The 27,069-nt window shown below is 39.8% G+C and overlaps 1 protein-coding gene across 19 annotated transcripts in view; it reads right to left on the bottom strand.

Moving 5' to 3' along the window:
- DMD (dystrophin) overlaps positions 1-27,069 on the bottom strand; it is a 1,162,034-nt gene that overhangs the window by 50,153 nt on the left and 1,084,812 nt on the right. For all 19 annotated transcript variants that reach the window (XM_056326975.1, XM_056326977.1, XM_056326978.1 and 16 more), the window contains 5 exons: positions 26,763-26,824; positions 15,174-15,248; positions 8,611-8,812; positions 5,177-5,262; positions 2,437-2,594 (listed from right to left, as the gene is read on the bottom strand). In XM_056326975.1, the coding sequence (XP_056182950.1) occupies positions 2,437-2,594; positions 5,177-5,262; positions 8,611-8,812; positions 15,174-15,248; positions 26,763-26,824 (583 nt within the window). The remainder of the gene's footprint in view (positions 1-2,436; positions 2,595-5,176; positions 5,263-8,610; positions 8,813-15,173; positions 15,249-26,762; positions 26,825-27,069) is intronic.

The following is a 27,069-nucleotide window of genomic DNA, read 5'->3' as shown; positions in this document are numbered from 1 at the left end:
AGTAAACATCCCCTTTTTTTCTGCTGTTGCGCAGACAGACAAGGCCGTTGCCAGGGCACCTAACCTAAGGGGGCTGGGAGAGCCATTTCTGAAGCACACATTGTTGCAGACTCTGACATGACTGCAATTTATTGCTGGCTTATTGTCACCAGAAAGGAAAAAAAAAAAAAAAAAAAAAGGAAAGAAAAAAACCCTGAAGAAAAGCATTCTTCACTGTGGGCCTACAAAGAAAGACTTCATTTAGCTTCTACTTAGTAATGTAAACTATGAATCCTCAGAATATTTTTAAAAATTAAATTATCTCACTGCATCAAAGAGGCTGCCAGGAGCCCTGTGCAATCCTCCTTGGCTGCCCAGCTCCTCCAGCCGCTCCGTTTCTCAGGCTGTTCCCTGCTCCCCACCCACCTGTCCCCAGCCTCAGGACCCTTGTGTCCCCCATGCACCACCATCCTACACTGAAAGGATGTCTCTGTGCTCCCCTCCTCCCTTTCTTCTGGAAAGGTCTTATTTGTTCCCCCATCTCCTCCATTCCTGACTGCTCCTTTCACTCATGCCTCATTCTAACCACCCTTCTGCTTCCTCCATCACTATTATTCCTACTACTGTTCCTACCATCCTTCCCTAAGGATGGCCCTTATTTTTCCACTCCTTAGTTCCTTGTCCTTCCCCTCCATCAGGGCTCTCCCTACGCTTCAATTTCTGCTCCTGTCTCCAGGACTCCATCCCACCTATTTTTGTATTTCTCTTCCTCGGTTGAGCCTCCCTCCCTCTTTCTGGCCCTCCTAGAAGATCATCAGTTCTGCTGCAACCCAGGTCAGAAACCACCCTCCCACTCTGCAGGTTAAAATGAGGCTACACCCAGAGGAAAAAGAGAGGCATTCAGCCCGCTGGTATGTCTTCGTTTCTCATCACAATGTTGCTGACTCATTTTATTCAAATAAACATTTAGTCCAAGGTCTTCCTACTTTATAAAAACTGTTTTTGTGTGCTTCATCACTATGAATTTTCTTGTTTTTTGCTTAGTATAAACACACAGAACGGCAGCTGCCTTTCCAAAAATATGTGGTTTTGTTAGATTCCAAGGTCACTTCCCTTATCAGTTTTTCAACAGTGTTCTAAGCGCTGTTGCCATTCACTTGGGAAAATGACAGGATCCAGTGAGTCCTAACTTCTGAGGAAGGTCACTTGTACAAATGACCTTTAGACCACCATTTTGTGTTGGTGTCACTTGGAAGCCCAACGTGGAACTTCAGGTTTTAAAGCCACAGCAGGGTCTAACCCAGCTATCAGCATTACTATGCATAGTTTATCAGCATGGGTTATCCACCCAGGATATGGCCCTATAAAACATTTGGAAATGGCATCAAATATACAGATTAGAATTATAAAAGGTCAAGATAGGAACGATGGAAATGGGAAATGTAAATCCTGTACAATTAACCTGTTAGAAAAAGTTTACAAAATACAGAAAGCAAACATCCCATCACAACCGAAGTTTGTGGTGCTTTTAGAATTACATCCTTTTTCATAGTCACCGTGTCTAAGAAGACTACTTCAAAGCATTAATATTCATTCAAAAAAAATTGCTGTGTTTTGCTTGCTACAGAACTAAAACTACCACATAATGAAACTTGAGCAGCAGGCAAAAAAGCAGACAACTCCTCCCCCAACCAAACAAAAAAAATCCCCCGAAGACAGTTAGGGGATGGGAAAAGAGCATTTCTTCCATTGTAATGTAGAAGATGCATTGAGAGTTAATCACACACCATACATTACCTCCCCTCCTCTACCTTTTCATTAAGCAGCTGTCTTCATCTTGTGCATTCTGTTGATGGTTACGATGAAGGATGAATAATTCCCTTAACTCTCTTCCTCCCCAGATTAAATAATTTATAAGTTTAAAAAGGAGCCTCCACTTTGCTGTGTACTCCTCAACAGACAGGACAGGAATTCTTTCAGTACTCTTTAAAAAAAACTGGAATTATCCATTCAAGCAGTGGAAGAAGCTCAGTGAGCACTCCACTCCTCACCCCTAGACAGCATTGCAGGCAGCTGCTCCTTTCCTATTGCTCCCCTGGGCGCTTGGCTGTCACTAGTATTTATACGCCCAAAATTTACATTAACCATTGTTGTTCACCTATATGGCAGCAATAAATGGTGATCTATCTTCTATTTGCAGGGTTCAGTTACAACATAAGCCTTGCTGACAATTATTTGCTGTTTAGATAACAGCATAATCTGGGCTTCTTCCACCACTGCCAGAGAAACGGGCTAAATCAAACACAACTTGTCAAAGCAATCATTTAATACACTAATGAACACCACCATTACAGGACCCTCAGTATCCTAAAGATTTTCAATCCTCATCAGAATGGACAGCCTACCTCGACACAAAATATAACTCAGAAAATTAACAGCAAGCACACATGAACTTACAAACTGGAAGCAGCTTCTGACACTTGGCTCGATATTGCTGCCCCCAAAGGAGGCAACTTCCCCCAGCTGCCGAGGGATCTGGATGGAGTCGTGCAGCAGGAGCCCCAGACGGCGCTGGTCGCAGAAGCCAGTGGAGCTTGCCACTTGCTTGAACAGGTCTGGAGGAAGGAAAAAGACACCAAAGCTAAAGCATCGCTACTGGGATGGATGCAGCAAATAGTGCTGAAGTTTGTACTGTTTTACATGCTTGCAACTGCAGTCAAGAGCCTTGGCGGACACGAACACAAATGCGTCTTCAGTTTGGCTGCTTCTCCTCCCATAAACTTCATTTTTAACAGCATTATTGGCTTGTAGCTGGGAAGAAAGGCCGTTCTAACACAGTACCTGTGGCTTTACTGATAATAGCAGCTGTGATTCTGTAACACAGCTAACCCAAACCGCAAGATCTTTGAGCCACAACATCATCATATTTTTAAAAATACCTTTTAACAGTAAAATAATCTCATATATAGATTTGAGCACATATATATATATATAGTGCTCAAATATATAGCACATTTTCAAGTCTTAGCAATCAACATACAACGCAGAGAATCCATTTTTCTTTCAGATGAGTTGAACTGAAAAACAAGAGCTCCTAAACTTCAATACATCATAATCTTTCAATCCAAGAGTATTTCTAAAATGAAAGAAATGCATTACAGTATGACAGAACCTGCCATCCACTGGGAATGTTAATATCATATTAAGTTTTCACTTCTGGAGTGAAATAAATGTCACTTGAAGCCATGTTCTGCTACTGCAACATTCTAGAAAAGAATCCTTAAAGGACACGATTGTTATACATTTGTAAGCCCAGTTTAATTTGGTGGGAATTAATTATACTACATATACATCAAGGAGGTTTTAGAGTTCATAATAAGAAAAATCAGGTGAGCGTTAACTGAAATATTTATTTGGTAATATCCCTGTTGACAATACATGACTTGAATAAATTCTCCTTACTTTTCAATGAGTTAAAACCCAAAAAGAGTGTGAAAGGTGGCTAGAATAAAATAATGCTCCTTTTTTGGAGCCCCCTTAATATTTCACCTGACACCAGGGATACAATTATAAAGGTGCTTCAGCACTGCTTGAGATAACTTTCCTAGCACTGCTTTAACACCTGTTTTCTTCAGAAGGAATAAAGGAATAGATTGAGAAAAGTTTATTTTTTAATTACATGAATTTCACTCTCGCCACGTCTAGTTTTATAATAAATAAATTTTGGGATAAATCCTTCCATCACCTTTGCAAGCCTGAGGACTTGTGCTCTAGCACAACCAACTCTGCTCTGCTGCACAAATGAGAGAAAAATCTTTAAGCGGTGTGACTCATCGCACACTTGCAGCAATAATAACAGCAACTGCACTATGACTTCGACATGGATGGTGAAGCCAGACCAAAGCCTGGCAGAAACAGTTCCTTGTCTCCCACAAAATTTTCAGCTTTCAATTTCCACATTAAAACATAAAGTGTTCTAAAACCTAAAAAATGGGGGTTATGCATTACCGTTTACACACACTGCAGGAGACTACGAAATATGAATAAATGTCTTCCTTTATAACTTTGATAATCCTCAATGAAATATCATTTTGAAAAATATCTGTACTGAGTAATTTTCTTAAAAGATTTTCTGAATGCTTTTTCACAACACCCACATGAAACATCTAGATATCTAAACTGTGACATTCATAATGATTGCCCTAAAATCTGATCCAATTATACAGTCATGCACAGACTCCATTGTTGGAACTGTCTGTTTTCTCTTTATCATTCTTTAGCTTTCATTAGCAGAACAACAGAATAATAACAACTTATGAAGAATTGCTATGGTACAGGGTCAAATCCTAAAGGTTGGGGTTTTACTGTTTTTTTTTAAAATGCATGGATGAGTAATACCAGTTCATTTAACCAGATAGTTACTCTTGAGAACTACTCTTACCAGTAGTTGTTTTCTGGATCCTAGCCTCTGTTAAACAAAAACTTCAAGTGGAATTTTTTCAAGTTTTTCAGGATTTGGTCCATTAAAATATGCAAAACTTGCATACCTTTAGTAGTTATTTAAAGGTAGTAACTATATTTAAACACAATGTACTTAATAAGACCCAGACCACGTTGTGGAAAACATTTTGAAAAGTTAAGGCATTTTAAAATGGTGTTAATGCAAGAAGTCCTGTAGGCACGCATTTTTGTGTTTGAAGGTGTGCTAAACCAATGGCCTCCAAAGACGGGTTCTTGTACCACAGGGAATGTGCAAGAAAATCCATTAAGGTGCAGTAAGAAAATATTTTTTTGTTCTTTTAATAAATTACATAAAAAAAATTAAAAGTGTTTATTTCAACTTTATCACATACTTTTTAAATTTTTTTTCTATGTTTTTTAATGTACACAACATTTTAGTGCAGTAGTACATATATACAATTTATAAATAAATATACATCTCTTGGGGGTGTATGCTCAAAAATTTTTTACTGGTAGGGGTGCGATCAAAAAAGTTTAGGGATCACTGTGCTAAACTACATAAAACCATACTGAACAAGTCACTTAGAAGTATAAGGTGGAGCAAATTAACACATTTGGCATACGGATCATCTAAAAGAATGTTTCTGTATGCTACTTAAACGTTCATGCAATAAATAGGAGGAATAAACACAGAACAGATACATAAAGTAAACCCAAAAGGATTACATTGACTTACATCTGTATTTATCTTCCAGGTGTGCTTTACAAAGGGATACAACACCCGTTTTGAAAGATAAGACACGGATCCTTCCTGTTCGACCCCTAACAAAAAAGAAACACTGGCTGATAATATGATCCATTCATGTCACAATTTGTTTACTATAATGAAGTTCACTGCAGTACCATAGTCATCACAAATGAAGTCCCACATAGAACCAAGCTGCACAGCACATGCTGCCCGGTCATAGGTAAGCTAGAAATGGAAGATAAAATGTTGTTCTGGCTACACAGGCATAGCTGAATTGGATTGTGCTGTCATATCAATTCAACGAGAAACAGCCTCATTTGGAAATACCTCTTTTTTTATGAGTAAGAGTAAAGAGTATTTACCTCATGCTTATTTGATCAGGCTTCTCTACAAACCACGGCTGAGCTATTCTCAGAGAAGATGAGGTCCTTGACAGAACAGCAAACCATCCCTTTTGCCAAAGACAGTACAGTTTCACTTTCATTAGAAATGCAATGTAGCAGTTGTTTTTAGAACGTCTTTGCTTACTGCCTGTCAGCCCTGCTCTGACTTGTTTGAGAAAGCAACAGGGGGCTAAGCACAAAAAAGCAGCCTCTGCCAGCAGTGTGCACCAACACAGGCACTTGTAAGATGTTCTAGTAGATGATGAAGTTTGCCTAGAAACCATGAGAAGGCAGGCAGGCTGTATAGTTATGCTGTTAATAACAGAATGTGGTTTCTGAGCTCTTCCTTGCTGCACTCAAACCTGTCCTGCGCAGCGCCGAGGGGCTGGTATGCTCCACATCAGTCCCTGTGCTGCTTCTGGTCAGCCTTCCCACTCCTGCCTTATAACATGCCTGCGCTATTACTTTTGTTTTTTAATGTGACGGTGAGAAAAACACCCTCCTATGTGTGGCAGGTGACACAATGACAAACTTTCTCATTTCTCAGTCATCTGGTTTAGCTCAGTTCACTTCCAGTTGCTGGCTTCCCCCAAGACTTGTATTTCTGACAGCAATTCAAATATATAACATCTATTGCAAATGAAGACATATAAAACATAGAAATTAATGCCCAAACCCAACATTTTTGAAGCAGGGCCTTATCGATAGTTTTGAAGGGTCACCAGTAAGAATACCACTGGTAATAAGATAAATCATGTACAGGCATGCCATAGTCATGCATCAGGCTGCACTGTTTGGCAAAGATGCACGTTGTCTTTTTAATCCTATGAAAGCATTGTAGGAGCTAACAGTGCTCATTTACCCACCCATCTCCCCTGCAAACACATGAAAGGTGCAGAAACAAACCGGTGGACAAAGCTGAATTTATAATTTGCAACCCTTTAGTAAAGAATCTTGTATTTTTCATCACAGATAAGCATTTGTTGTTTACCTATGCTTTCCACACTCCACTCCTCTTACTCCTCTCCCTCAAATCTTTTCCAAATTAATTATCATTTGTGCATTGAGAATCTCCTCCTGATGAATACCAGGCTCATGCAAATTATACAAGAGAAAAATGTAGAAAGATGATTTCTCTGCAAGGCATATTAAATTGAAACTTGCATGAATCCTGAGTTGTTAGTTCACTCTCCTCTCCTCCCAAGTCAAACTAATAATTTAGCATGCTACTGCAAATGAGCATGAGTGACTGATCAATTAAAACAAATCTAAAATGTACTGGATTTGCAGAGCTGTGCTCATAATTAGATCAGTCATTGACTGTGAATTTGATTAATATCTTTACAAATGACAGTTTTCAATTATAAGTAAAGTAAAGATTCAGTACATTTAATTAAATGTCTCCACTACCGCTATGCACTTCGGTTGATCTCTGCCTATTAAGTTTACAATGAAAACTAAACACATGTAACACCAAGGTCACTACCCTCACTAGTGTAATTCAAACCTGAATTTTGGAAAAAAGCTACAAGCTTTCCTCACACATAAACCACCTCTCTGTTTCACTGTGTCCTGCAATATGCAGCTCCCTAACATACCTAGGGAATTGCCTGGAGGCAGCCAATTGTGATTTCTAATGCTGTTACTTCCAGCACAGTGCAACATAAAGAAAACTAGATTGGACCTGGCAAATCTAAACTGGATGGTCCAACTCAGGGGCAGCCTGTGTAACGAACTTTAGTTCCCTCTCTGCCTCTAATGTGGCTGATCTGGATTCACATCCTGAGCACCTATTTTTTGTTTGTTTGTTTGTTTTTTCCTAACTGTATGTCTTCATTTATATGTTATGTAGAGCTGATGATAAATCAGAAGTGGATCAGATTTCTGTGAAAGCCAAAGGAGATTAAAGACAGGAAACCTGGCTCTTAAATTAATATGGCCCCATTCCGTACTACCAGTATCCTACGCAAAATATAATGTAGTGGGCAATTCACTTCACAGGATACTGCAGCTGCTAAAGAGGACCGTAGCAACTGGCTTATCACAAGAGACTCTGTACAAATGTGCACTTTTTTTTGCAGGTGATCATCGAAGCTTCAGTGCTGTGACAAAGGGTGGATGGAAGAACAATGTTATGGCACTTCAATACAGTTCAAAATGTCAATGGAAATACAGTAATTGTCCCATGTCCTTCCTTTTCTACACATAAATGGTTCTGCCACAGTACTGAGTGTGTCTGGCTGAAGGTAGCTGATAAGAACTTTAAAAACACCAATAAGTACTTCTACTGAAATTTTTTTCACTACATTGACCAAATACAAAAATAATGGCTTATTCTAAAGTTAGCTTACAAACGTGTGTTGGAATTTGTCTATGTGTTATGAGCAGCATCATTAACTCACTGAACAAAAACATCTGTAAATTTTCTTAAGGTGAATTTACTCTGTTGTATTTATACTTTTAGGCACACTTTAAATTTTAGATTAAATATTTCTCATCTCTGCATCTCCTGACTACTAAGGGCTGCAAGCAGATTAGATTAGGCATGAGCGTCTTCCATCTTTGAACAGCAATTATAGATTGAAAGCTATACAAAATGAACAGCTCTGAAAAGGTTTAACATCCAGAAGTACAAATGCATGCAAGTCTGTATGACGGTGTTCAAACTGTTGCTTCTTGATAATTCTCTTGAATTTCTTTATCTATATAAACTAAAAAGCCATAAAAAGCCATGACCTGCTGAGAACATGCAGTCCCAGAACTGCTCCAAACACAGAACTCTGCTGAAAAAGTTCTGTTTCCCAGCTCTCTCATTATTTAGCTCAGTAAATCTAGGATTGTAAGCCTAACCGAGGCTGTACTGATTCAGCTAAATGCAGCCATTAAACCATTAGGTTTATTAAACTTTCACTTCAACTATTTATGCAGCTTCAAGCCGTTCATGTTATAATGAGGCAGATGGCTCCTTACACCTTCCCCCTCCCCCCGTGCTATTCAGAAAGCTTCTGAGCACCCCATGTTCAGAGCACCCATACATACGTGTCGTAGACATTCAGCAGCCAGTTGAGGCACATGTCTACGCAGAGAGGAACGTTGACCAGGTTATTGTGCTCTTGTTCCAGTCGATCATAAATGGTGGTCAAGCAGTTAATGATCTGCAGAATATCCATCGGCTGGTCATTTTGTTTGAGGTTGTGCTGGTCCAAGGCATCACATGCAGCAGACAGACTCAGGAGATCCACTGTTACAATAATAATAATTATTATTAAAAAAGCAACAATAAGATGTAAGAGAAACAGCGGTTGTATTACCCATACCCAAAAAGTAAACAGAATAATTTACTTGGCTTACACCTCTGTCCAGACGTTGTTTTATGTTCTCTGAAAGCCAGGTGTAAGACTGGTTTCTAGACTCCTACAGGTGCACTGTTTATTCAGCTATGGTCTTACAGAGTAGTGTTTATAAAAAGTGAAATCTATTTCATTTTTAGCTGTAAAGTACCTATTATGCTATTGAATCCTATGAAAATATCACACATAAATTACTATGTAAGTAAAAATTACAAATTTCATGTTTTATGTTCCTACAGATAGACAGGCTAATTTTTGACTACTGCATTCACGAAACGTGCTCTAAACATAGCACACATCATCTGCTTTCCTGAGATGTGCCATCCATTTCTTACAGAAATCGAGCAATCTCAGCCAAAGAAAACTCCACAAGGAATATACAAACAAATCACAACTGAACCGGGATTAACATCTCTCGTTACTTTTCCTCTGGGAAGAACAGGGAAAAGAAGGTTCCAGAAACAATAAATGGCCTATTTCAATATTTATTAATGAAATTTATCCATTTTTAATTCCACAGAGCATTTACATTTATAATTATCTCTATGACTTTATGCAGTAAGACACATTTAAACTTCGCAGTCAACATACAACTGAGTTTTTTTGTCACAGACATTTAAAACCACAATTTTTCTTCCAAACTGTCAGTTGCATTTTGAAATTCAGATGTCCAAGGCAAAACAGAATTCCCCTTCCTCATTGCTTAAATTCTGCACACTAACATTACCAGCAGCATCACACGTTGGGGGTCACCGAATCAGAGAGTTCTGGGATGTTGGTTTACAAAGTAAAACACTAATAAGAACAAAAGAAATCAGAAAATTTAGACTACTGACACAGATCTTCCCGCTACCACATGAAAATAGTTTGTAAATCCTTGCAGTGAATTTCCAGGGTGTGAGCAACAGCAATGTTAAAGCCCTGATGCCGTTAGTCCTGCTCACACCATGAGCAATCACAAAGTGCAGCATGATTCAACATGACTCAAGGCAGTAGCATCTGGCCCAAAATGAACTGCCCAAAATCATTCAGAAAAGTCTTCACAAAACTGGGAAATGAACTCACCCAACTGCAAGACCAGTTTTTCTCTCATGGGAATGAAAATGTGCTTTCTTGGGTCCTGGTAAGCAACACCTCTTGGTAATGTAAAAAAAATAAAAATAAAATAATAATAATAATAAAAAAAACCCACGTGCAGAGGCTACATGCAGAACTCCATATCCGTATAGGAATTTTTAAAGAATGTGATCCAGCTTAAGGGTGTATTTGCCAAATTGACACCTGAGTATCCTATTTTACCAAGGATGAAATCGGCCCTTTGATGTCCTAGTGGAGATGAAAAATACTTTAGCTGCAACACAGGGCTGCTTGGTAATGCAGCATGGACAGTATGCTGGGATTTCAAAATTGCCAAAGAAATTTCAGGAGTGTAAATTTCATAGGAAATCAATAGGGACTTCTGCTACTAAATCCCTTCAGCACTTCTGAAAATTTCATCCTGTGGGCCTGACATAATCTGTGGTAGAGTGAATAAGAAAAGCTTGGAATGCTATCCTCATTATTGTAACAAGAAATTTAACTTTGATTCTGTGGTTTTCTGCAAGGTTTTATTGGAGTTTTACTTTTTTCACATTAGCATATAGATATTCAAAGAAAATAGTTCGGAATATTATGTTTAACCTACTAGCATATAAAATATAGCTATTCTAAGGTCAGTGTTATATCCTGCAAAAGCACATTTATCAGACCCATTCCTAGGAGTCTCTGAAAGATGCTTTCCTTCTAATAATTTATTAGCCAAATTGGAAATGGAGCACTGCCTTCACAACACCTTTAACTCTGAGCTTTAGGCTGAACTCTCAGTTCCTTTGAGACTATGAATCAACAGTAAATAAATGAACCCCTCAGGCACCCGAGTGGCAGCTTAATTATATATGCAGCTGCTGCTAAACATGGGTCACACCACTTTGCGAAAGCTTTTCCCACTAATAAGCAGCAACTTCTGAAAAACTTTTCACTCCACTCTTCATCAGCCTCCTGCCCTATCTTGAAGTTAGTAAAACATGTTCATCTTATAAAAAGCAAAAAGTGCCTGCCACCACGTTCTTCTTTAGGAAACTTCTTTTCATGAGAATAAGAGTGGCTCTGGCTTTTACCACAATAAGCTCCTCCTGCATCTTTCCTAGCAAGATTAAAGACCGGGGGGGGGGGCTCTCCAGAACCAGGAATTGCATATTTGTTTCCTGAAAGCAAATATGGAGGTCCCGTGAATGACAGACTCACAAGATAAGCCTCAACAGTCACACATGTATTGAAGAGTCACATGTATATTTGTTGTCATTCAGTGATTTGCAAAGCTTTAATTGAAATAAACTTTATGCTTTGCACCTTTTGTGTGTTCTCTGCCACTGTGTTATTTTCTATTTTAAATTCCAAAACTTGTGTAAGCAGTAGCTTCTACCTTATTTTAAAACCTAAGTCATCTATACAAGTATTTCTTTGGCCTCTAAGGCAAGAGAAAAAATGTTAAGATGTTTGTACCTAGACACCAACCTATAGCCAGACTGCAGGAAAAGTATGAAAGACCACCTGGAATAACTAACCAACCGGAGGACAAAAGTGACAAATAACAGGCAGGAGAAAGTATGCTGTGGAGGTCACATACTGAACTTAGGGAAAACTCAACATATGGCTGGTGATAAAGTATGTAAAAAAGGTGTTCCCAGAATGCAAGATCATCTCCTCTGTAACCTGCTGCTGTTGGCTGACACATTAATTTTATACACGGTAGATTAAATACATTTTTTTTAAAGTAAAAAAGCACCTTAACAGAAGCTCTTAATATTTCCTTTTGCTGCATCTCCAAGAAAAGTTTGTGAATACATCTCATTTTATTGGCATCACAATGTTCAGATGTGGTTTGCACTTGAAGATCAGATCTTTTAACAGTAGCAAAATAAGAAAGTCAGCATGCTTTGATGTGATTATCAAAGGAAACCAGACATTTAAAAAACCCCGGTGCAATAGTTGCACCTGGCAGGTCCACAATAATTTGGAAGGCTAGGATAATACAGCCACACTTTCAGCTCTAAGCTAAGACAATACACAAGCATTTATTTATTAAGGACTACCATTTTCCATATTCTTCTTTAGGTATAATATCCTATGCCTTAATGTTCATTGGGCTGATTTACAAACTGGAAAGAACTAAAGTCAAAGTATAGTTCATTTTCAAAAGTGTTTCTATTCTTGCCACAGAGAACAGGCTGTACCTTCACTACACTTCTATTGTGCACACATCTTTCCAGCGCTCCTCAGCAGACAAAACTGCTCTGCTTTTCATGAAGTTTGCAGAAAAAAATATGCATATATATAAACTCCTGCAAATGTAAAAATGAAACAAAGAAGTAAGAGCTGAAAGCAGCACCTACTGCAAGTGGAATTTAGGGATTTTTTTTGCTATGCGTAGGAGCCCTGAAACACAGCACTGTGTTCTATTTCTACTAGTGCCAAACTGCAGCAAAGAATTTTGTAATGAGTTGGGTTTTTTAAGAAAAATAAATTAAACTGAGTTCACAAGTGACTCTGAAATCACAGAATACACAAATACAACGATGGTGTCTCCAAGCAAAAATATTTGTAAGAACAAAGACTGTTAACCAAATTCCTTAAATACTTCTCCTTAGATACAAGTATGAAGAACGTGCTAAACTAATCAGTGTAAGCGCCACTGCATGTCTCTGAAAACATATATTCTGAGAAAATCTACCTAAGTGTAACCTTGAGAGATGAACTGACTTCAGTGCATAATTACAATTCCACACTGTAAAGTTGTGGTGGGCTGCTCCTGGCTGGATGCCAGGTGACCACCAAAGCCAATCTGTCACCCTCCCCTCCTCACCTGGACAGAGGAGAAAAAAAAAAATGTAAGAAAAGGCTTGTGGGTCAAGATAAGCACAGGGAGAGATCATTCACCAACCACTGTCCCGGGCAAAACACTTAACTTGGGGAAATCAGTTTAATGTACTACCAATCAAATCAGAGTAGGATAATGAGAAATAAAGCCAAATCTTAAAAACATCATTCCCTCCCCCTACCTCTTCTTTCTGGGTTTAACTTTATTCCTTATTTTCTCTACCTCCTTCCCCCGAGTGGTGCAGGGGGACAGGGAATGAGGGCTGCGGTCAGTTCATCACACGCTGTCTCTCCTGCTCCTTCCTCCTCAGGGGGAGGACTCCTCATACTCTTCCCCTGCTCCAGTGTGGGGTCACCTTCCATGGGAGACAGTCCTTCATGAACTTCCCCAACATGAGTCCTTCCCATGGGCTGCAGTTCTCTGTGACCTGCTCCAGCATAGGTCCCCTGCAGGGTCACAAGTCCTGCCAGTAAATCTGCTCCAGTGTGGGCTCCTCTCCATGGGTCCACAAGTCCTGCCAGGGGCCTGTCCCAGCATGGGCTTCCCACGGTGTCACAGCCTCCTTTGGGCATCCACCTGCTCCAGCATGGGATCCTCCACGGGCTGCAGGTGGGTATCTGCTCCACCGCTAACCTCCAGGGGCTGCAGGGGGACAGCCTGCCTCACCATGGTCTTCACCACGGGCTGCAGGGGAACCTCTGCTCTGGCTCCTGGAGCACCTCCTGCCCCTCCCTCTGCACTGACCTGGGTATCTGGAGAGCTGTTGCTCTCACATATTCTCACTCCTCTCTCCCGACTGTGCAGCTTTCCTCCCCTTCTTAAATACATTACCAGAGAGGTGCTACTACTGTCACTAAAGGGCTTAGCCTTGGCCAGCGGAAGATCTGTCTTGGAGCTGGCTGGCACTGGCTCCATTGAACACGGGGGAAGCTTCCGGATGCTTCTCACAGAAGTCACTCATGTAGTCCCCCTGCTACCAGAACCTTGCCATGCAAACCCAATACAGAAGTTCACAATCAGTCTAGAAGAACTACTCAGTGGTAGGAATCAGGGTAATACAGATAAAACAGGATGCAAAGTTTTGCACTTTCACCATAAAAACCGGATACAAGTTAGACTTGTGCACTGCCAGCTAGAAAATCTTGTAATTCCAAAAAGTTTAGTTCCTTACTTCAGTGCTGCACTGATTATAAATACTTTTTACAGCATATCAGTCCAGTTTCTTTACATTACCCTTCCATGATGAGTGTGGCAGCAATGCTGTGCCATGGAAAGATGTTTGTATTTCTGATCATCATAATTCATTCTTTGTCACTGAACTCAGGTTGAAATCTTATATTATGCTACAAAGACTTTTCCCTTATTGGTTTTTTTTTTCCTTTTTTTCTTTTCTGTTTTCTTATACATTCAGAAATTAAGTCTGTTCATTAGTGGAATTCACCCATGCTTGTAAGCCTAAAAGTAAACATGCTCTAAAAACACCAAGGTTTGACACAGTTCCAGAAAGCATGTGAGCACAAATCCAAACTTGCGATAAATCAACAGCTGAGACATTTGCAACTGTGGCAGAAATTTAACCCCGTAATTAAATACCAAATAGTGAATGTTAAAATATTTTAATAACCCTCCAAATTGTACCACCTAATAAACAGCTTGCTTTGGCAACCGATTGGCCTAACAAGAAAACTATGAGCAAATTATTTAGCTATCAGGTTACGATAAGCTGAAGAGGAAATGTAACTCCAGTGACAGGTAGAATAGCAGACACCAGTTGAGTGAATTAAAATGTTAGAATGTGCACATCACGAACATATGGCTCATGAGAGACTTCTGAACATAAGCAAAAGCTGGGGAAAAATGAAGCTAAATGTTTATTGTGATGATCTCATTTAAAGGCAACAACCCCTCAGGGTTCAAGATTCAACTCAACAAACCATTAGCAAACCCAAACTCTCACTGTTCCCAACACACCACAATCCTGCTCCTTTGGTCTTCAGCTGTAAAGCTGTGGCTGACACAGGACGTGCCTCCTGTGATGAGCACAGTGAAAATACCCACCTGAAGAGTATAAAGAAACATGTAGGGGATGTTAGCTTTGTTTTTCATCCGCTGCTCTGTCTTACAAGGGACAGATCTGCAGACCACCCAGCACTTTGGTTTCATAAGAAACATGAAAACTTGTGGCAGCAGAAGACCCTTCAGGTGAGAGGTTTCCAAGTACCAGGCAGAGCTGGGGGTATGCGTGGGGTTTTTTTTTTCTGCTTCTGAAAGTTGCAAACAAAGGTGTGCATTGATCATAGGGTCTTTCTGGCAGTGAGGCACATGCTCATACTTACAGCAGAGTGCTTTCTGCAGCCTGCGGAGTTTCATGGCAGTCCTGTACGCTGAGAACCTGACGTTGTTCAGGTCAGCTGTAGGGGGGAAACATTGAAATAGCAGATCAGCTTTACACCTTAGAAACAGCCAGACTCACAAAGATGTCATTAAGTTAAACTAAAAGACTATACTCATCGGTTAAAAGAACACAGAGGAGAAAAAAAAGTTAGAAACTCTACTTCACCAAGCAAAAGCCCTCAAACCTTGACAATCAGTCATCCAAAAGAAAAACATTAAGTCCTAAAGTGTTACTTCCTTTCGTTCAAAGTCACTGAACTTAAGAACACTCGAAAGGACAACATCAGTGACTGCAGCAGTGTTGTCTTAAAATACCGCAGGCACTGTGAGAAAGATAAGAACCTGAAACGCCTCCTTGTCTGCCTGATACACCAGCCAGGCTGTGTGCAGGCAGCCCCAGGAGAAGAGCACTGCCCAGGAAAAAACTCAGCTACTGCTAAACCCCCCCCCCCCCCCCCCAACTTAAAAAACCCAATGAAACTAATGAAACTTTTGTGCTTTCCACCTAAGCAGATCCCAGCCATGCCCTGAGATACAGAATCTTCTTGGCAAGAAGCCAGCTCACCCAGCCAGGTGAGTTCCCAGGTTCCCACCTCTGAAATGGCAGGGTGCCAGCGGGCTGCGGCAGCACGGTGGGGAACAGCACCCAACTACAAATACACGAAGTAGTACAATTTTTGCTTGAGCCTTCCTTCTCATGCGGTTAACAAAATAAAGACAGAACAAGTCCTCACTGAATAGTTTCACCATGGCTGGCAAAACCACCCAGGACACTGCAGGGACAAGGAAGGCCCCACATCAAACCAGTCACACCACACCAGAACAACAGAGAAGTCTCCAAGTGCACAAGCAGCCCGGTACCAGCTACCTGAACATTATTAAGCACCGAATTGCAGTGATCTTCACAGCAAGGCACAGCAATCGCTCTGTAGCCTAAGAAGCAAACACTAGACAAAACTGGAGAGAGAGAAAAAAAAAAAAAAAAAGAAAAGAAAAGAGGGGCTGTCTAGGTCCTAATCTGGTCAGGAAACTGCATTTGCATGTTTCTCCTCTGTGAAACCAGACTGCAGAAGAGACACTTAAGCTAACTTTGTCCCTGTCTTTGCTGAGGGTGGCCTTGGGCAAACCCTATTTACAAGAATGAAGATAAAATTCACTGGAAGTATGATTGAAACTACTGTGGCTGAATTCCTGCCACCAGTACCAGTACATCAGCTAACTCGTAATTTACAACCACATTTGCCATACCAAAACTAGAGCGGAGACACACCACCGCTTGCATTATTCAGAATCAAACTCAGGATGCTGAAGTGACCTCACAGATCCGCCACAGGGCTTTTGTTTATGCGAGCGGATCAACAGATACCTAAGCTAACTGTGTGCAGCTTCAAGCTGGTACCTTCATCAGAGAGAACCTAGGTAAGCCATCATGGCTGGGGCAAGTCCATGAACCGATGCTGTTTCCCAAGTGGCACTACCAGTGGCAGCACTGGGAACTGAGGAATGGCGGGGGGCACTCTCGTGTGCTGCAGCATGGCCAGCCCCACTGCTGAAAAAACAGACGGCTGCTGGCATGCTTTTGGTCCCGTCACCTACCCAACTAATTCCTGGGCACAGGTACTCCTGGGCATTTAAGTGGTCCAGTGACCATTCCCAATAGATCAGTTAGCATTTTGTAATTTAGGGGTTTTCTAGCACAGAAATGGACTGTTTGTGCCAGCCAGTTTCAGCACCTGGCAATACTGCTGAACGCATTTCATTTACTGATGAAATCCATCAGTCTAAGGAGGGGCTAAGGAGTTAACGATGGGAAAGTGTTGGGAAAATGTAAACTACTATGTAAATACAAAAAGAACATCAAAAAACATATACACTGGCTCAGAATAAAGGTTCATTTAGCCCAATAAGCTGCCTTGAAGCATGGTAGGCTCTTAGAGACAATATAATGATAAACAGGGCAAACACAAAACAGTTCCTTGCTGGCATATGCGCTGAAGGTGCTATAAAGCTGTCTGCAATGTGGTAGCTTGGGTATAACTATCCCAACATCATTTACAATGCTGTACAGGTACAGGTAGCAGAGGGAATATACTCTCAATTACATTAATTTTAATTATGAGTAATCTGAGGCTTGATAATTCAGTAATTTCGTATACCTTAATAAAAGCTGTGGAACATTTCTAAAACAAGTCTTACAGCAGAAGGGAAAGATTCAGCTTTGTATGTAATTTTTTTTTTCTTTGCACAGTTCCATGCACCTTTTCAATCGGCAGTTCTCCTGTGTATTGCTCCTGCCAGCTCCCTCTCCCTCAAGTCGTCCTGACAGGTCCAGAAACCTTAATGTGGTGTGGAATACTGTGAGCAATTTAAATAAAGCAACTTAATTTGTCTTGAAGGAAAATTAACAAAGCAGTCTCTTGCAAACACATGGTGACTTCAGCTACATTTTGTACTCTTGTAAATCTGCACTTGTATTCTGGAAAAGAACATATACTGGACTACGGCTAGCATTTGATATAATAAAGAAGCCTTACCTAAATTTTCCCTGAGTATTCTGAAAAAAGCTTCCCTAATTATTATTTACATTTTCGGAAATAGTAGTAAATATATACGCATATTTCAGGCCTTGATCAGGGCAGAAAGTACAATCCATGAAGACAGTTAATCCTGAAAGTGTTATGGTTTACATTATTTTCCTGCATATGTAATACACACTGAATTTATTACCAACCTTAATGACACTGATGCCAAGAAGCATCTGCTGTAAATGATCAACAACCAATGTCAGGAGCTAGTTTCTGAGCCCTCATCTCAGGTTTTCAGAAAGCAGCAGCAATGTCATCTTTTGGCTCTACATGCTGAGGCCAAGCGTAGCCATCGCATGCTTCTGCTCCCACCTTCACTGCTGTTATCAGTATCAGTCCAAGCCCAGTTGCTCTGCCAGCGTCAAACGCTCACCTCTAGTCTCCGTTATGCCACCACCTCCACGCTTCTGATGGATACCTCTCTTACCAGGTGGTGACAGTCATTTAAGGTCACTGGATTTTAATGATTTAGGTTTTCCACTCCCTACTCCTATGAAACTGCTGGTGGTGTCTTTTCCTCCCCCAGAGCTACTGCTGGAACAAATGTGTCGCTCTGTGCAGCAATGAGGGGAGCCCGGGCCTCTCCTAGTTGGGGTCAAAATATTTCCCTTACTGGTATATGACCCTACTTGAATGAACCATAGAATACAAGACTGTCAGGGAAAGAGACCTGGTCACCAGTCTCAGAAGCACTGGAGGTAACGTCACCAGTAATAGCAAGGGAGAGACTCTGAGTGAGGCAGCATAAGGCACTGCCTGGCCAGAAGCCAGCTGATACTGCTGGGAACGTGTGGAGGGGGGAGGCAGGAGGCTCTAGCAGCAGCAACCTTCCAAAGGCCTGTGGAAAACACCAGTAGTTCCTTCCCTGTGGTTTGTTTTTGTGGGTTTTTTTGTCTCCCACTTCCTGGGTCCTGAGGGATAAAATCTGATGTTTTCTCCACTCCCGAACAGCCCACTAAAAGTCAGGAACCACTAAGCCTTGACTCCAAAGCTTTTACCACCTCTGAGCAGGCTGGAGAACTCGGTATATCATGCAAGCTTACTTCCAGCCCTTTTCTCCCACGCCTAGAAAGTGTGCACCATCTAATCATTCAAATTAGGTGGTCAGAGGGCCAAAAAGTCTTTGAAGTATGTGAAACTTTTGCAGGTTGTTTAATGCCATTCCCTGTCCTCATTGCTCAGAAGGTCACTTTCAAGCTTTGAACAAAAAATGTAAAAGCTCAAGAGCATCATCTGTTTATGGTCTGAAACTATGTAGTGGAAGAGGTCATCTGGCCCCTGGAAAGGAACAGCCTAGGAAATGATCACATGGGAGTGTTTGGTGACACTCATACTTACATCCCAGAGCAAAGAGAAATCACAGTTCTCCCATCACTCTGCCATGACTGACTTCTCTGTTCAAAGGAATATAAACCTTTCTAGGGGAGAAGATTTAAGATCGCATTACAGAAGACCCGTAAGACTGGGGAGGTGATACAGCTGATACCTTCATAGCTATGAAGGGTTCCCACCAACACAGCAGTAAGGTCTCTCAGTGATCTTCCTATGCTTCTGCTGCAGCCCTCCCACTGTTGTGGTGAAAGGAGTTCAAAGTGCTAAAGCATCAGTAACACTCACAAATTAGGAAATCTTTTGCTGCTTTCTTCTTTTCATTATAGACATGACAAGCAACTCCCTTTGCTTCGTGGCAATGAATGCAGTAGGGAGAAGGTTACCTAGAAAAGTGATTTCTTCCATGTCCATCATGTGTCTACAACATATGAGTATGTTCATGCTCGTATTCTTATTTTCATTTATATTAACATGGGTAACATTGAACAAGGACTAGTGCTTTTCTCACACATGCAGCTTTAACAAAAAGTGTCAGACTGCTGATAGGAGTAACTCAAAACAGAAATAATATGGAAAGATGATCAGATAATTAAAGCCTAACCTTTTCTGCATTATTCTGCATGTTGAAAGAAATCTCAAAACATAAGGGTTATGCTCTTCCTCAAAAAAACTAAGACAGCCTCATCAACACCTTTTCCAATGCTGTATTCCTACAGTACTGTAGAAGCAGCTGTAATTACACATAGCAGAACCTTTTGCCAGTGGATAATCGGGAAAACAAAACAAAACAAAACCCCAAGAAAACAAAACATGATCAATTTGAGAAGTGGTCCGTGATTTGTACCAAAAATTCAAATCAGCTACTGGAACGTCCCACGGACAACTTGACACAGTATCAACAATTAAGATGTAGATTATTTTTTTTTAAATCATTCCATGCAAAATTCCAGATACACTGGGGTATGAATATTATTTTATGAGGAAAACCAGATCCTCATATTCTTGAGTCTTGTTGAACAAAATAAGTTGGTAAACAACTAAAAGCAATAAAAACCCTAAAGAACAACATATTTAACAGGACACTTAATGTCTAGCAGTTTAATGTCTAGAGGGGTATTTGTTTTTGCTCTTTAGTAGTCACATCTATAAAGCAGAGTTTAAGTGAGGTGTTTGAACTGCTTTCCATGGTGGTTCTTAAACAGGATAACCGCGCTACAGTTGCTCTGGTTGCTGAGAGTGCTGAATGACTGGGATGCTTCATTGGATAATGTACTGTCCTCTGTATCAGGCTAATCTCACCGAGTGTTGAAAAGCTCTGGGATGGGCCAGACTACCTCCTGTCAAAGGTCGTTCATATGATTTGTCTCTCTCATACACAGTGTTATCTGAATGTATCTCAGGAAGACCTGCCTACCTGGAAACCTTGTTTTTTACTTTAAGGAGGGGTTACTTGTTTATATTATTGTGAATATTATTGCAATTGCTTTTGAATTAATGAGAACAAAACACAAACATTTGATTTTATGGACAGAAATTTTCTCATTGTCTAGACACCATCAAACTGAAAAGGGTAGCTTTCATGGTTCAGGTGGTAACCATCTCAAGAGTAAAATCTGGCAAGTTAACAACTAAATGAAAGAAATTAGGTATCAGGCCAAATCCTCATCTTCATTTGATACGATTTACAGAGTTTTGAGGTGTCTATTACCCTCACTTATTTGCAAGGAAAAAAAATGTGAACCTGTAGTGATATACCTCAAAACCTGAAAGTCTTACCCAACCATAGCCTGGGACACGCTCATATAGCTGTTCGTAACTACACTGCCTGCAGCGGATAAACTACTTTGGAAATTACATGTCACTGTTGTCTCTGACAATGCCTACCTAACAGAGATTAAAACCTGTTTACTGTACAGTCCTGAACAGACCAAAATTCCACTACCAGCCACTAAGCTTTCATGTTTCATCAGAAATTAATGACTCTGACTTTTCAAGAAGCTTCATCTCCCATCAATACAGCTGTGATTCCCTGATCAGCTGATAAGAATGCTGGGTTTCTTCCTGCTGCCCAAAACATGTTCATAGATCTTTTAATGATGCCCTACAGTGACATGTATCACCTCTTCAGGAACTGTAATTTAAAAATGCAAATGAGACAAATGCACAAAGGCAAGAAATTAATCAAGTAACCCTGCTTAATATCAGTTGAGTCTCAGCCATTGACTCTTTTATTATAACAATAATTAATGCGATCATCTACATTGCTTTAAGTAATGGTAAACAGTGTTGTTATACATACAGCTTAACGACTCTCCATGAAACCAAACACCACGCTGTACTACACCTGCCCCACTTAGTAAAAAAGCTGATAGCGCCTGCAAATTAGAAAGTGGGAGGTACCCAGGGCACCAAAATGCTACTGATTGCATCTAGACCAAGTAGCTGAACATCAGTTCACATACCAGCATCACAATAACCGGACCCATTGACATGACCTTTGGGAATTCAGTTTTAGCATGTAATGACCTTTCTTCAGCCTGCAAACCCAAAAGTGTAAGAAAGGATATGATATACACCTGGGTTACACCCTATTGTAGGGTTGGGCTGTAGCAGAGTTTATAGTCAGAAACCCTTCATGTATGCTAGATGAGAAGCAGTCACAATGGAAAATCCTAGAATACATAAATAGCAAACAAACAACTTCAAAAATATCAATGAAAGGTGTCCATTTATAAATCTAGAGTGCAATACTCTTGAGCAAAATGTTGCCATACTGGTTACCTATTTCCTAACAATACTACTTTGCTCTCTCTCTAATACCCTCCTTCACCGCTAATATGCCTATGGTTTCATTTTCAAGGGATGCAAGGTTAACTTTTGCCACCTACCTTCTACTTCTCTGCAGTAGTTACATTTATTGTCTGTTAGGTGTATGCCTACACAGAATGCAATCACACACTATCAGAAAGATGACTACTATTCAAGGTAGACAGAACCCAACCAATCCTATTTTCTAAAATGAGTTTTAATAATCAGATTGTAGCTAGCTTGAAAAGGACACCAATGAGTAAAGCAGCCTTTAAAGAAAGCCCATACATATTGTCTCACCGGATTTCAGCAGAAATCAAATGACTGATGTGTGCAATAAGCACGTCTGCCTAGTACAAACATGGAAAACAGCTGAATATGAATAAACCCTCATATTAAATACATGGTTTAGTAGTTTGTAATAGAAATTATTATAGCAAGAGGTGCAGTTTAGCCTTTTCAGACAGCATTTCAGAAGGACAAATAAAAATACACAAATCAAACCCGATGAAGTTTATCCTCCTTGGTCATTCAGAGCTGGAAGCTCATATAGCTGCATGAGAGCAGCCAGCCACAAGATCAACACAGCAGCTGCTGCCGAAAGCCCAGCGGAGGCTCAGAGGTACCTCCTACCTTGTGTTAAGCAACTCCAACATTTCTTTCATGTACTCCACAGAGAACTGCCCCCCATCCCTCCAAATTAAAAGAAAAGCTGTCACCAGTGCACGGCAGTCTGCATGGGCGAGGGTGTTTTTCTCTTGCCATGCCTTGGTGAATTAGAAGAGATAAACAGACACACAGAGCAACATTTCTGATCGCACCCTGCTACTGCAATTACTGTTCACCATGACACTAATGCACCTTGAGGAGATGGTACTGACACTACATGGGAAAGCTGGAAGAGGGGGACGCTAACCGTATAGCACAACAAGCCAAGTTCTCCTGGGCCACCACTGCAAAAGTTAGAGCAGTTTTCAGCTTAAAGGCAAAACACTATTGTTCTGAGCTAAACTGCCTGCCATTAAACACTGACTCTCAGAAGATAATCTGAAAAAAATTAAACAATCCCAGACCACTTTGATTCCTGCTTTTCCCATCTCTCCCCTTACCCAAAGGTCCTTGAACTCTCCAGGACAATGGAATAACACAAATTCTGATTTTGGTGATACCCTGCAGCCATCATGAAGGATGAGAAAATTTGTTAGTGGGCTGTAAAAGAACAGTATAAAAATCAGATCTGCTGCAGGGGGAACTTTCTGGAAAAAAGCAGCTGGAGTGGTTCTTGGTACTTTGATGACTTTTAGAGGGAAGTTAGAAGAAAATGGGAGTGATTCATAATGGTGCAAATACAAACTGGGGGATGTTTTTCAGCCTCTGAACCTTTCAGAGTCATGCATCACCAATTTTTACTATCTTTCCTATTTCAGCATTTTTTTTTCTCTATGTCCTTAATTTATATGATTTCTTCTTAAATAACCTATACCAACATCTACTATAAATAATAAGCTAAGGTCACTGTTGCAACTACATGTTACCACTTTTACTTAACCATTAAACAACAATGAAGTCATTTAATATTGACAGCTTATTATGCAACTTCAAATAACCATAACTTTAAATGAAGAGTGAAAATTGCTCAACTTGTCAGAAGTAGATGCCTCATTAGAACTAATAAAATGCTATGTTGTTTAAATAATAAAGAACAGTCAAGAACAAGCATTTTAATTAAAATGAAAAGCTTCTGTTATAAGAAAAACCAATTAGAAATTTTTCATACTTATACAAAATTTCAAATCAAATATTTTACAGTTATTACTAGTATCTTTATAAACAGCCATGTTTCAGCAAATGAGCTCAAAGAGAATTTGAGACTAGTGCTTTCACGGGCAGTTTATTTTATCACTTGTTCCTATGGGTTCTTTCTGCTTTCTCTGATGCAGTCCCTATTGAAGACAGGACACAGGACTTCCTGGACCAACAATCTGATCATGTACAAAAGTGTACACAGCATGTTCCTACCTTATTTTATTAGTACCAAATAATGGTCCCAAGTAATTTAGCTTCATTTTTGTGAACATCCAAACTGCTAAAGACAGAAAGATTGAAATTTGGAATTAATCTATTTTAGCAAAATGTACGGCAGCAATTTGTAGGTGTGTAAATTGGAAATGGGAAGAATAAAAGTAGCATTACTCCTTTTTCTTACAGAGGTGTCTCATATCTCAAAGACACAGGCAGATGAGGAACATTACATTGTGCCAGGTCGCAGCTTCCTCATTCATTTAAAAAACTTAAGTTTTCACTAATTTGTAAGAATTTAAATTAGGCATAAGGATCCCCTAGCAAATTAAGATACACAAGCATGTGTAGAGCTCTACATCACATAGCAGAATTATTCCCTACAGGCTAAGTGCAGGAGTTGGAAAATGGAAATGAAAATTCTTGACAGCCTTCATGTGCTTAGTCTCGTTTTCTACACTTACCTGGATTGCAGAAATCATGTTTTCTACCAGATTTTTAAAATGCATACATATTAAGCTCTTTACTAGCTTCTTCATATGAATGAGAACCAAAGTTTGGATCCTCATGTGGGGTAAAATAGTAAGGTCTAACGAGTATGCAATACAAAATCGACTTTAATAATATCTTCTTGGATAAAATATTACTGAACACTCCGAAAAGACTTCAAACATCCCATTATTACCGTTTTGACCTGAGGCAAAACAAAGCACTGAAAATACATCAAGGGTTCTGTTCAAGACTAAACGGGTTATGCTTGTACTATGCAATTTGTATAAGTTAGGCAATGATGAATACACCCAGTTCAAAAATAAAATAAAATAAATTGGTAGGTTATTCAGTATCACTTTTATCAAAGCTTCACCCCATGTGGCAGTGCACATAGAATTACTTTGTCTGTTTTGTACACATATATGAAGACCTAAGTTTACAAACAAAAGTAGACATTATGCATGCTTTGCTAAAATCAGTGTCACTTTCAATAGTGTCACTATCAATGAGCATTTGGTCTCAACCCCCAAAGACACAAAACTAGCCAGAAAAGAGGACTCCCCTTTTGGACATTACTTGCTCCTGAAAAGGTAAACAGCAGGATTTTATAGGAAAAAGAAAAAAAGAAACCCTGCCTAAACGTGTTCCTTCTTTATGCAGTGAGAAATAAGGCTATCTTAAACTCTTGACATTTGGGTGATACTGCTAATGAGGAAACTCAGTTAAACTAAATGCAAACTGACTTCAGCACTCACACATCTTTTGAACTGTTTACCTGAACCCATCCAGACACTTCTGTCCCTTATATATAGTTACCTTTTCAGTTCTTGATATTCAAAAGTACTCTAGCTGAAATAGGGAAATAAGAAAAGCAACTGCAACAGGACTTCAGGTCTGACCAACAACAGTATCAGAAATATCATGCAACCTCTTGATCAAAGGCGGCTGTGGAGTCAGAGTGCAGTTCAATTAACAGGCAACTGTTTGAAGATCTAGCTGTATTAAAAGGATGTTCCATGTGCAATTACTATTTGTCCTGAACCTTTTAAACCACTCACTTGAAGAGCAGAAATACAAAGGAGACAAACAGGGTAATGCGTTATAATTAAATAGCAAGTCAATACTCGCCTGCTTTTGCATTTGGTTAGCCTGAACTTACACATCTTCTATCCCTTTTTGACATACAGAGCTGTATTCTGGTTAATTTTTAAACAAATTGCTGCCACAGTGCTAGTACTATAAAGAAAAAAATCTTCACACTGTTTCATTCCATTTTATCACATCACTTTTCTGAAATATTTTTGGTATGCCTTTAAGTGCAGAGCATCATAGAGATACCTGAGTTAGCTTGAAATAGATTATGCTTGCATAATTAGACTGTTTTCAGCAGCTAAACTAGAGTTTATCAGGAGATAATTTAAGCTGTTTTTCACCATGGTAAATAAGCCTGCACTGAATGCTAGATCTGACTGCCCTAGTGCTCAAGCTGGCTCGTTTAAAGCTGGTTTATGTACGTGTGCTGTACAGACATAACCTCTTTTATGAATGCAGCATATTCACCGATATTCTCTTTTTAGAGAAGTAGCTTAATTTTTATTATACCCTCTCTATTATTTATTAACAGAACCATTAAAAGCAAAGAGTTAGCTATTAAATGGTCTGCCAGGCAGTCTGTACTAGAGCATGGATTAACTTCTTTTATCTTACAGATGTGCTTCTGTTAATAAAATCCAAAGCTGCTAAAAAATAAAAAAAGCCTCCACCAGAGAGGCACATCCGAAGTCATAATAAGCGTGCAATTTGGGCATTCAAAATGACATCATGACAGCTGGCATGCCTTCTAAGTATTGAAAGTGCTTTAAAAATAAAGCAGTGGTAACGCAGTTTGGCAAATTGCTTCAATTGGCTTCCTACCATCCGAAAGTCAACATTAACAGCAGCTTGGTTTGATTTTTTTCATCTGCATTTTGTAAAGTAGATTAGACAGTGAAAAGATTCAGGATTTTTTTTTTTTTAATTTCTGCCCCAGTCTTTCACAAGAGTTTGCAACAATGCACCCAAATTACTTCATAAACCCAGTGCACATTCCAAACGTGCTAATTGAAATATGATTTTTTTCCACTGCTTGTTCAAAATGTGTTATTATGCCTTACATATTTCCCTTGCAGAAAATTTTAACCTTGATAAAAGCACTGCCTCTCGCTTTCTCCTAATTTTGTTTCACTACTTCTGGAAATTTTTGCCTTAACGATTCCTTCAAATGAAAAACCACGAACACGTTAAGATGTGTCTTACCTAAAGACTGGTAAAGCTCAGTCATCTTGGGATGATCCCAGCAGGTTGTCTGCGTCTCATGGCTACAATACAAAACATGAAAGTTAGTAAAATAAAATTTCTTTCTCCATCCCACAGTCAGTGATCCAGGCTGCACATCCAAGCATGGTGCCAGGCCACCACATGCAGCCTGAACTACTCTGGCAGGGGGTCTCAGCAGCAGGCATGTCTTCTTTCAACATGAGGCATTAACTTAGAGCACTTTCTTTAGGCACGGGCTCAAGAAACAAAATTAAAAGTAGTGCTAATATTAAAAAGACAGCTAGTA

Source organism: Falco biarmicus, chromosome 2 (assembly GCF_023638135.1).
Source record: "Falco biarmicus isolate bFalBia1 chromosome 2, bFalBia1.pri, whole genome shotgun sequence".
In the NCBI taxonomy this organism is placed as follows: domain Eukaryota; kingdom Metazoa; phylum Chordata; class Aves; order Falconiformes; family Falconidae; genus Falco; species Falco biarmicus.
Note: the sequence above shows the minus strand (reverse complement) of the source record. Positions and strands in the feature narration are given on the sequence as shown.